Source organism: Gossypium arboreum, chromosome 3, assembly GCF_025698485.1.
Source record: "Gossypium arboreum isolate Shixiya-1 chromosome 3, ASM2569848v2, whole genome shotgun sequence".
NCBI classification, from domain to species: Eukaryota; Viridiplantae; Streptophyta; class Magnoliopsida; order Malvales; family Malvaceae; genus Gossypium; species Gossypium arboreum.
This window is the reverse complement of record NC_069072.1, coordinates 130,291,620-130,303,814: the sequence shown is the minus strand read 5'-3', so window position 1 is coordinate 130,303,814 and position 12,195 is coordinate 130,291,620. Positions and strand designations below refer to the sequence as shown.

The 12,195-nt window shown below is 33.0% G+C and overlaps 1 protein-coding gene across 4 annotated transcripts; it reads left to right on the top strand.

Moving 5' to 3' along the window:
* Window positions 1–6,757: 6,757 nt before the first annotated feature.
* LOC108474471 (calmodulin-binding transcription activator 5-like) lies at window positions 6,758–12,159 on the top strand. Of its 4 annotated transcripts, none has more exons than XM_053025926.1 (15): window positions 6,758–6,976; window positions 7,115–7,226; window positions 7,614–7,739; window positions 7,854–7,969; window positions 8,059–8,147; window positions 8,265–8,310; window positions 8,438–8,543; window positions 8,641–8,760; window positions 8,840–8,898; window positions 9,340–9,520; window positions 9,611–9,738; window positions 9,886–10,586; window positions 10,761–11,307; window positions 11,421–11,729; window positions 11,806–12,159. In XM_053025926.1, exons 2-15 carry the CDS (start codon window positions 7,163–7,165, stop codon window positions 11,860–11,862), a joined length of 2,649 nt encoding a protein of 882 aa, XP_052881886.1. In that variant the 5' UTR covers window positions 6,758–6,976; window positions 7,115–7,162; the 3' UTR covers window positions 11,863–12,159. The 4 variants fall into 4 exon arrangements, with proteins under 4 accessions (XP_052881886.1, XP_017631889.1, XP_017631891.1 ...); XM_017776403.2 differs by having other exon boundaries at window positions 6,759–6,976; window positions 7,147–7,226; XM_017776400.2 differs by having other exon boundaries at window positions 7,147–7,226; window positions 9,340–9,738.
* The last annotated feature ends 36 nt before the right edge of the window (window positions 12,160–12,195 follow it).

Sequence of the window (12,195 nt, the reverse complement as noted above, 5' to 3'; positions counted from 1 at the left end):
ATTGTAGTAAATTGTAAATTTTGAGTTAGGGACTAAATTGTGAAAATTTTGAAATTTAAGGGTTTAAGTGAAAATAGGGAGTTAAATTTAGTTTAAAGTGGAATTTGTATTAAAATATAGAATTAAATGTGAAGAATAAAAATTAGCCTTGGTTTAGGGACTAAATTGGAATTTAGGCAAATATTGAGTAAGAATTGAAATATTCAATATGAAATTGAATTGTGTTATATTGATGAATTTTAATTATTTTAATTCCGTAGCTAACGTCATCGGAATCCTCTACTCAAAAGGGGAAAGATAAAATCGGTGTCGAATAGCTCGAATCTACGGTTTGTATTTCTATAATTCGAACCTAGTTACTAATTGTTGTATTTTAATTTAATGCATATGGTAAGTGGTTGAGGTGAGTATTTGGCATTTTGATATTGAATTGAATTAAAGTTGATTGAAATGGATTGAATTGGTATATATATTATGAATATATTAATTATTTGAATTGAAATAAATATTCATGTGTATATGTGATTATATGAAAATTTTATATTGGATATTGGTTGTTTTTGAAATGTGAAATTAAACCCTATTAATCGTATCGGTGAGACGGATATAAATGGCATTCCATTGGATAGGAAGAGTTCAGGATTTCTTCGACTTGAGTCGATGTGGCATCGGGTGCCAATTTACTTCAGTTTAACCGATAAGACACTAAGTATCAAATTTATATAGCGTTGGGAGCAGTTATTACTTCGTATTTATCTGATGAGGCACCGAGTGCCGAACTAGTATGTTGGTTGGATCCGTGTATCCGTCCGAGTCCGAGTCGTGTTAATAGGGGTAATTAAATAAAACAATATTATGATTGATATTGGATGATATTGGATGCGAATTGAAATTGGGATAGTGATTTGAAACATGAAAATGAGATACATGAGTTATGTACTCATGAAGTGGATATGGAATGGCTAATGCCATTGTTTAAATGATATGTGGATCAAATTGTGAAAAGCTATTATATAGCAAGTGATGAGAATTGAATATGGTATGAAATGATGTATTCATGAGTTGAGTATTGAATGGCTAATGCCATTGTACAAATAAATATGGTCGATATGTGAATAACTATTTGTATAGCAATTGTGTGAATTGGGACATTGTTTAACAAATGAAATATAATAGCATATGATAGTCATGATACTAGACATTAATACGTGCTTAAAATTCAATTCTGCATATTATATTATATTATCTTGTCTTTAAATATTCGGATTATAGAAATACCACTGAGTTTTACTCAACATACGGTTTTGTTTTTTCGTGCGCAGCTTAGATACTTCGCTTTTGATCATCAATTCAACATCCAACAATGATCCCAAACTCAAATATGGTGATGTTTATCTTTTGTACCGGCATGTACCTAGGGTGTCTAAATGATAGCTATTTTGTGGATGGATTGTAAATGAGGTTATAAGTGTATTGTTGGTTTGGTATATATATAAACATGTGAATTTAAGTTAATGTTTTAGGTAAATATAAGCTAGGCCAAATTAATAGACCTTGGCATGTTTGTAATTTTAATTTGAATGATGCATTGATGATTGGTTTTGATGATATATATGTGGTACCAATGAGGGTACATTGGTTAAGCACCTAGGATGATTGTTTTGACATGTTTTAAATGTATTTGATCGTGTTTTGAACTGGTTAAATGAATGGTTTTGAATTGTTTAATGTCCAAGCATGTAGGAAATGGTAAATTTGTTGTTTAAGGCACATTTTAGGTCCACACGGCCAGACACGCAGGCGTGATCATTTGTAAATTTGCTGTATGATCCAAGTTAGAGAGTTGCACGAGCACAGACACAGGCTGGGACATGGCCGTGTGACCCCTGCAGCTTTGAAAATTTTTAATGTATTCCACAAAATTTTTTGAGTTTCCAAATTAGTCTCGACTTGTTTCTAGCACGTATTTTGAGCCTCGAAAGCTCAAATAAGGGAGAGTATGTTTGAGTTTGATTGATTTCTGACTTGAATATTATATGATATGAAAAGTTTGAAATTTTTGTTTGTTTGATCTGTAAACACCGATAATACTCGTAACGAGTTTCGACGATGGATCTGAGTTAGGAGTGTTACACCACATGGCCCTAAACTTGACAACTAAGTTAACTTTGGTACTTGTACTTTTTTTTTGTTACTTTGGCACTTGAACTTGATAACTAGGTCCATTTTGATTATTGAACTTGAAAATTCTAAAAGTTTGATGATGTGATACTCTGTGTTTGAAAAATAAATTTTTTAAAAGATTATGTGGTACAATCTTAGAGTTTCATATTCAGTGTTTTAATAACCGAACCGATGGTTGAACTAGTTAGACCATCAGTTCGACCGGTTCAATAGTCGGACGAACAATAATTAAATAAATAATTAAAAATTCATAAAAATCTAATATATATATAACCAATTTTACTTGTCTTTTTATATTTTTATAAAAATTTAATTATTTATTTAATTATTGTTGGTCTGACGGTCAAATTTGTCGAACTGGTTGAATCGAGAATTGATGGTCTTACCTGTTCAACCATCGGTTCAGTTATTAAAATATTGAATATGGCACTCTGAGATTGTTCCACATCATTATCTAACTTTTTTATATTTTTCAAGTGATGGTGTGGCACGATCTTAAAGTGCCACATCACCAAACTTTTAGAATTTTCAAGTTTAGGAATCAAAATGGACCTAGTTGTCAAGTTCAAGTGCCAAAATGAACAAAAAAAATACAGGTACCAAAGTAAACCTAGTTGTCAAGTTCAGTTACATTATCCCCATTTTTTCATGATCATAAACAGAATGGGCTTAAATGAACAACAATTTTTAAATTCAAGGGTCAAAGTGGATAAAAAAATTTAAAGATCAAAATAGACCTACTATATAGGGGCAAAGTTACATTACCCCATTATCAAACATAATGAAAGATGAAAATATTGAAATTTATGTTTTTTAACACTTTATTAAGATCATCTTTAGTTTTTGGGTAATCTACATTCATAGTCACTGAACTCAGTTTTCTTTTCTTTTCTTTTTTGGTCAGTTAACTATGAAAAGTTATAAAATGATCACTCAATTATTAGTATTTTTTTTTGTCACCCAACTATGAAAAGTTACAAAATGATCACCCAACTATCTTGGATTTTTGGGTGTTCCCGTTTAGCTTAATTCACGATTTAGCCCCCAAAGTATACTCATTTTCTCACTTCGACACCTAATCTTTTTTTTGTCCCAATTTGGTACCTAAAGTACACTCGAATTATTTTTGCAATTACTTGAAATTTAAATACTTTTTTTAAAAAAATTATACCATTTTCAATTTTTATATATTATTTTGGCTTTTTAAAATTAATAATATATATTTTAGAATTTTATAAAGAAATATTTTTGAACTTTTTAAAAATATATATTATATGATTTATTTACATTTTAAATCAATATAATATATGTAATACTAAAAAATTTTAAAAATGGCACATGGTGTGTTCTAATAGCACCATATGGCCGGTCAACATTGATCACGATCGATCAATGGTCAGTCAAAATCAAGTGTTTTTTAATATTTAATATTTTAATTTTCTATTTTCTAATTTTTATTTTAAATTTATTTTTTTATTTTAAATAAACCTAATTGCCACGTGACATTTTTTTATTGATCAAAACATGTTACCTGACGCTTTTTCATTGGCCAAAGTCGCCTAATAGTTCTTTTTAACATTCATTACAAAATGGACCAAAAATAAGAAAACTGATATTTTAGGTACCCAAGTGAGAAAATGGATATACTTCAAAAGTTAAATCGTGAATTAAGCAATTCCATTTTTATGTTAGCCAGTTGATGTGCCTAAAAAGAAAAAAATAAATAATTGAGTGAATATTTTATAACTTTTCAAAATCATGTGATAAAAACATAATTGGATGACTACGAATGCAATTTACCCTTATTTTTTCCATACCAAAAGTGAGATGATTGAAGAATGTAGAAGCTATAGGCCAAATAATAATGGGGTAGCTGAAATTGAATCAGCTTATTAGTTACTTGAAAAAATTAGTAAAATAAAGCAACGGCTTAGAGTTTTTCTTTTTCTATTGCACAAATTTGCTTTTGATAACGAGTGTCAAATTAATCTTTAAAAGCATCCCCCCATCTTACACTTTCCGTATACATACATAGAGAAAGCCCCCACAAAGTAAATGATAATTTAATTAGTGATTATGGTCTTAATTTAAATATTTCTCATCTCCTTTCTCTCCAAATCTTTTAATTAATGTTTTTATATAAAAAAAACATTTTAAAATGCAAGTGATAGCATGAATTAAGATCAATTTAGTATTATTTAAAAAAAAGTATTTTTTTTCCATAAAATATTACAAAATAAGATGCTTTTGAGTTTTTTAAAAGTACTTTTCAGACAAAATTTCAGCTTTTGCTTAAAGTTGTTTTTTAGCCCAAAATTACTTTTGAAAAGTAATGCTAAACTGGCTCTTACACCTGTTTAACAAGTGTTTTTTTGGTTAATTTTAGTTTTTGTATTTTTTGAGTTCATTACTTTAAAATTTTGTATTTTTTTGAATTTGAAATTTCAATTCTGATCTAAACAGAAGTAGCTAAATCTATTTGATTAAATTTTACTATTAGCCTTGTATTGATTTAGTCATTGGTTTTTCAATTGTATCATTTTTAATTTCTATATTTTTCGAATATAAAATTTCAATTTTGAAGCAAATGACTATTATTAAATCTATTAATTATTTTTTTGTGAATAATATGTGAAAATAGTAAGTTCACATGACATTACACATATAATAATATTTCCTTTTCGTGCGGGAGGTTACGGTTTCACCAATGAAGATTTTATGAAAGGGTTTAATCTTGGAGAATGTTGGAGGCCTCGTGTTGAGTCCTTCCCCTTCAACATCAACTGCCCAATAGCTTAAATGCTAACAGAGATGGCCCTAGAGCCTTGGAACCACTTGGTGGATATAAGAGTTCATCCTGACCGAAAATGACCCACGCTTGAGTCAGCAATGACAAACCCCTTGCCCCTCTTTCCCCTAGGTAGGGTTTTTTATGGCACCATCCGGAATTAGACTAAGGAATTCTTGAAATAGACAACTTATGTTTTTCCTCTTGCTCAATCGACTAGGAGGAAACATCATATGATAAAAATCTTATTTTTAGTTTTTTTTTTTTAACTTACTAATTTGTATATAACTTTCGTAAGACTCATTATGGACAATAAAGCAATTCAGTGGAAGGCTGATGTTGTGGCTAAGAACATGCTGAAGGGGATAGCCACTTCTTTTCTTGCCCCAAGGAAATGGGTCTGCAAGAAAAGGAAGGGATCCCCTTTTGAAGAAACTGCAGGTGAAGAACAACAACAGGAGGTCATTCCTCCCCATATGGTGATGACGGTAACAACCTCACCCATTCGTTCACTATTATTGTTGGCTTGCTTGCTATTTTTTCTATCAAAAATGTTTCATCTTCTTAGGCTACTGTTGCTGCTACCAGTAACCCTTATTCTTCTTCTCCTCCTTTTCCTCCTACCATCGTGCTCCCTTTTGCTTTTTCTGATGCTTTGGGTAATTTTATGAGCTTTCTTAATTTATTTGAGTTGTGTTTATGTTGCTAACATTAAATGCTTGTGTAAGGTCTATGGGTCTAATTATGATTTTGAAGCTAGCATATGATCAGGTGGCCCGGTCGAGACGAAGAGCCGAAGGTTATGGAGAATGACAGTGAAGAAGGTTTAGAGGTTGAGGGTTGAAAGAATGTTGAGAGAGCGTAGGCTTTGTGTCTTTAAATAGCCCCTCCTCTTCATCGTTCTTGAATGTATTTTTAGGAAAAGGTCCTGTGCAGGATGATGTTAACGTATTGGACTTGCCATATAGCCATCATTACGGAGCTCATGGGAGGGATGTCGTTGATGAGACAAGGATACTTATGTCAAGACAAATCCTGTCATTCATTCTAATTTTGATGGGATAAAGCAGTTGAGTCCACGTGATATTTGGTGACCAAACGACTTCATGTTACCAATAAAGATTAAATCGTCCATTGTCTAAATAGTCAACCCAAGAGGGTGAGCTCACAGGTGACCACAAAGTTTGCTGGTGATAGACTTACTTTTCAGGCATCTTCTAGACTTGCAACGTGTCTTGTCATAGATGAGAGTATAACAACAAAATATTAAAATATAGTAAAACAAAAATTTTAAATATATATATAAATATACAAAGTATAATTAATAATATATTAACACAATTAAATTAAATTAAGCATCAAAATCAGCATTTGATTAGAATTGTTATGTTCACTTCACGAATACCCAATTCCATACATAAGAATTTAGAATTAATACCATTACCATATATACAATTTTTTTTGAAAATATTACCATATATACAATTAAATTTAAGAAAATAAGTTATTTAATAGTAATTATAGTAAATTACTTTTGATAATTTTTTGAATTATTTTGTTTAATTATTAAATTTGATAATTTTTTAGCTTTGGTAATGACGTGATATTTTATGATTGTGTCATGTTATCATGTAAATTTTTTATAAAATTATAAATTTTAGATAATAATGTGGTACAATATTAATTTGTCACATAATCATATGGTGAGAAAAGTTGCAAAATTAAAAAAAAATTAAAGACGAAATTGAGAAAATTAAGAAATTGAGAGAGTAGATATTAATTTATTCCTATTTAAAATAAAATACAGAATTAAGAAACGGCATGCAAATTTGATTTGATGTCCTCTTACTTTTATTTGTATTTTTTGACTAATGAAGTAAACTGACGTTTAAATTTTCCATCTTCTCCAGAATTTTCTAATAAACACTCACTTTCCTAAATTTTTCTTGTTTCTCTTTTGAACTTCATTTTTAAAGTTCCAAAAGAAGCTTCGTTTTGAAGAAGGTTAGATGTTAGACTAAGCTGAGTTTTATTTATTTATTTATTTATTTATTTATTACTGAGTTTTCGTTCTTTTTCTTCTGTTAATTACGCGTTCAACTTTTTTTTAAATTAATTTCGGTTTTTATTTTAATTGTTTAGTTACTTGAGTTCAAAAAAAAAATCGTTTTCAGGCGTTTGATTTTGTCGATGGAGTACGGTGGTTGTGCGGGGCTCGTCGGAGCTGAGATTCATGGATTTCATACATTGCAAGGTATATTATACAGAATTTGTTTTTATTAGTTTTAATCTTTTTTTCTGATTCTATGAATTGATCTAATAACGTGTGTTAGAATTTAATGTGCTGAAAATTGTTTGATCGCTGTAAATTGTTCATAGTATTTACTTGTTAGTTTTTTCGTGAGTAATTTCTTACTCTTTTTGTGGGAGTTTTTGCTATTTGAAAGCTAGAGAAGTGGTTGATTTTGTTTCAAGCAAATATCAAATTCACATAAAAATTTGCTTGTGAAGTGTTAGTTGAGCTTCAGGGACTGTTAATTTTGTTCATATCGTGCTTTGGATTGCAATTATGCAAATCTCTCTGTTTTGCTAATTTTATTTCATTTTATTTTTTAAATTTGTTTCTGTTGGATATGGACAGATTTGGATGTTAAAAACATGTTGGAAGAAGCCAAGTCAAGATGGTTACGCCCAAATGAGATTCATGCTATACTGTGCAACCATAGATATTTCTCCATTCAAGCGAAGCCAGTGAACATGCCAAAAAGTAACTACAGATAATAATTAAATTCTGTTTGTTCCCCTCATCTATACGCCCACATGAGTGAACACAGAAGAAGTTTACTACTTACGAATGAATATAACTCCCTTGTCATTATAGGTGGTACTATTGTATTGTTTGATCGAAAGATGCTGAGGAACTTTCGAAAAGATGGTTATAATTGGAAAAAGAAAAAGGATGGGAAGACTATTAAAGAAGCTCATGAACACTTAAAAGTAGGTTTTGCTTTTTGTATAACTTATATTATATATTATTTTGATTTGGCCAAAATGTGATTACAATTGTATTTTATTTCATGAACCAGGTTGGTGATAAAGAAAGGATTCATGTATATTATGCACATGGTGAAGATAACTCAACTTTTGTTCGCAGGTGTTATTGGCTGCTAGATAAGTATGTATGATGTATTTTACATTTAAAGTTAACCTCACCTATCTTGTCCCTACTTGTTCTCTTTTAACCCAAGTTGCATTATGTTAATCTCTGATCATGATTAACTTCTTGTTTCAGGTCTTTGGAGCAAATAGTTCTTGTTCATTATCGTGAAACAAAGGAGGTTGGTGTTTACTACAAACAAAAAACTTTGAGATACCATTCCCGAATAAAGCAGTCTTTTATGTTTCTTCCTACTCAGAACCAGTTTGTGAATGATGTTTGTGGATTTGAACTGCAAACAATTGCAGGTTTCACTAGCCACACACTCAAATTCAAGTTCGTTAACAGATCAGTCTACTCCTTTGCTTGTTACAGAAGAGTTTGATTCGGGAATTGCTAATACATATTCTGAAGGTGAGAGGAGTCTAGGTGATGTTGAAATTTTCCAGAGATTAATCATGTGAACAAATACATCATGTTCTCATTAAATGCTATTGTGGAAAGTGAACAGAACCAGGTGAGAGTGTTAATGTTAGGAATCATGAAATGAAGCTTCTTGAGATTAATACACTTGAATGGGATGATCTTCTGGTGACAAATGGTGCTAATGATTCGATTGCATCTAGAGGAGGTATTGTATTAGTTTCCAGTATAAGCAATAACACTTATTTAGTTGCTGAATTGTTGACCTATTTTGGTTGTGATAGCAGACAATGTTTCTTGCTTTGACCAACAGAACCAAATGGCAGTAAATGGCTTCTCAAATTATGTAAGCAGAGCCATTTCATAGCTCTTAAGTTCTTATATATTTTAAATTTACTTTTGTTAGTTTTTTTTTTTTTTTTTTTCCTTATCAGGCAACCTGTTAGGGTTGCATGTTGGTTAATAGCTTCTTTGCATGCCTGTAATACTGAAAGACTTTATGCATGTTGTGTAGAAGGCAGAAACTGAAAAGATAGACTTTACACTAATTTTTAGACCTCCTTGGCATTTATGATTTAGGCTACCCTTTGCTATAAATATGTGTACTTTCTTACATCTGCTCGGGTGTCTTCATTTTCATACTTATTTTTGTGTGTTCATCTTCTTTTTGATTGACATGTAAGTCATCATTTCTTTATTGTGAAGACCAGTCCAATATTCTGCTTTTTGTTTTTTTGGTGCTCTATTGGTTTGCTTGAGAACCACTCAAGCTGCTTCATTTCTGCAGGGTGGCCTTATCTCTGCTCATAATTTATCAACAGAAACCTCTTTGCTCGTTAATTCAATTGCACCGGTTGCTCAAAGTAATAATGCTTACCTTGGCACCACGGGGGGTGTTTGTAATCAGATATCAGGGGGCCAAGTAAATACTACCAGTCAGTTGAAAGACTCTTGTGCCTTAGGGACAGGTGATTCGCTGGACTTTTTGGTCAATGATGGTTTACAAAGTCAGGACAGTTTTGGAAAGTGGATTAACGACTTTATCACTGAACCCCTAGGTTCAGTAGGTGACTCTGTGCTAGAATTGTCGTCTTCATCTGCTAATGATTCATTCACCTCTCCGGAGCAAATATTTAGCATAACTGAAGTCTCACCAGAATGGGCCTATTCAACTGAAAAGACAAAGGTCTGTCTCTGGAAAAATTCTCTGCCACTGCTGCAATGATAGTCTTGTTCATGGAACTGATGCTATAAATCTATTCATTTGAATAACATACATGAAATTTGGTTGTGTTAGTATGTTTTGACCTTTATTTATCTATTGACTTTGCAGATTTTAGTCATTGGAGTCTTTCATCAAGCTTATCAACATCTTGCTAAATCCACTTTGTTTTGTGTATGTGGTGATGTGTGTACCCCAGCAGAAATTGTTCAGGTCGGGGTTTATCGCTGTTTGTTATCTCAGCATTCCCCGGGACTAGCGAACCTGTATATGAGCCTTGATGGCCATAAACCCATCAGCCAAGTGCTTGGTTTTGAGTATTGTACTCCTTTATCGCATGACCCGATAGTTCCTACGGAAGATGAGTCCAGGCGGGAGGAGTTCCACTTGCAGATGAGGCTTGCTTATTTGCTCTTCTCTACTTCCAACAGCCTCGACATTTTGTTGGGTAATAAAGTATCACCAAATACCCTGAAAGGGGTTAAGAAGTTTGCCCAAAAAACTTCTAACATGTCTGATTGTTGGAAATATTTGATGAAGTCATTTGAAGAAAACCGGGTTTCATCTACACAAGCAAAAGATAGTTTACTTGAAATTGCTTTGAAAAACAGGCTAAGAGACTGGTTGTTGGAAAGAATAATCGAAGGTGGTAGAACAAACGAACATGATACTCGAGGTCAAGGAGTTCTTCATTTGTGTGCCATTCTTGGTTATACTTGGGCTATGTATCTGTATTCATGGTCTGGTCTCTCGCTGGATTTTCGTGATAAACATGGATGGACAGCTCTTCATTGGGCAGCATTTTATGGGCGGTATGTTTTTAATGATTGTTAATCTGTACTTGTACCATATTCAAATGTCCCATATTTAACGTATGCCTTGTAATACTTGCTGCACATTTCTCAAGTCCTAAATTCGTTGTAAACTTAAAAAACTTTTGAGTATTTGTTCGAATTGTTTCTGATTTAGAAAATCTTTCCATGCAGGGAAAAAATGGTTGCTGTTCTTTTATCTGCAGGGGCAAAGCCAAACTTGGTGACAGACCCCACCACCCGGAATCCAAATGGTTACACTGCTGCTGATCTTGCATCTTTGAAGGGTTACGAGGGGCTAGCCGCTTATCTTTCGGAAGAGGCTCTAGTAGCACATTTCAATGATATGGCCGTAGCAGGAAACGCTAGTGGTTCTCTGCAAACCAGTAGAACAGAGGCAACAAACTTTGAGAACCTTAATGAAGATGAACTATATTTGAAAGAATCTTTAGCAGCTTATAGAACAGCTGCTGATGCAGCTTCACGGATACAGACTGCATTTAGGGTGCATTCCTTGAAATTACGAACTAAAGCAATTGAGTCTTCCCATCCAGAGGATGAAACACGGAATATAGTTGCTGCTATGAAGATTCAACATGCCTTTCGCAACTATGGGATTAAGAAAAAGATGACAGCTGCTGCCCGTATCCAATACAGTTTCCTTACTTGGAAAATGCGTAAAGATTTCCTTAATATGCGCCGCCAGGCTATCAAAATCCAAGTATATGCTCTCCTTTTTTCTTACAATTTTAGTTTTTTCTTGTGTGTGCGCACGGCTTTTATGACCTTACGTTGGCTCTTTGACAATTGCCATTGCATGTGAACTTAATGCAGGCTGTTTTTCGGGGCTTCCAAGTAAGGAGACAATACCGTAAGATTCTGTGGTCAGTTGGTGTGCTTGAGAAAGCAATTCTGCGATGGCGGTTTAAGAGAAAAGGTCTTCGTGGATTACAAATTAACAAAGCTGAAGAAGTCGCACAGCGAAGCCAAGAGAGTGACACAGAAGAGGACTTCTTCAGAGATGGTAGAAAACAAGCTGAAGAACGCGTAGTAAAAGCTGTTGTGCGAGTTCAAACTTTGTTCCGTTCAAAGAAAGCACAGCAGGAATACCGGAGAATGAAGTTGGCTCATGATATAGCAAAGGTAGGTGATTTCTCCGAAATCTCAAAGTTGTCTCTATCTTGTTGATACGTTTACCTACTAAATTCGGTTCTTGCAGTTGGAATATGAAAACCTACTTGGCCTTCCTTCGGATATGGATGCTTGCAGACACTGAAGCTCATAATGATCATTCAAAGTAGAAGAGTGACCCTAGGGAGCTACATATTTGTAAATGCAACCATTTTCTAGTCCCCTTCTCACTGTTTTAAGATTTTGAGGGGAGAAGCTAAGTTAACATGGGTCCTTTAGTTTTTTTTTTTTTTTCATTTCGGTTTCGATCCGTTCAATTGAATCCGTGCTTCGAGTGTAAGACCTAGGTGAAACTTGTATGTAGGGTATTAAGCCGATCTCTGTCCCGGTGTATGTGCCATTCAGAATTAAGATTAGGTTATTAAGAATTTTGATTTCCAAATGTGGTTTTGCAGAGTTGCTTGTTCTTTGCTAATGA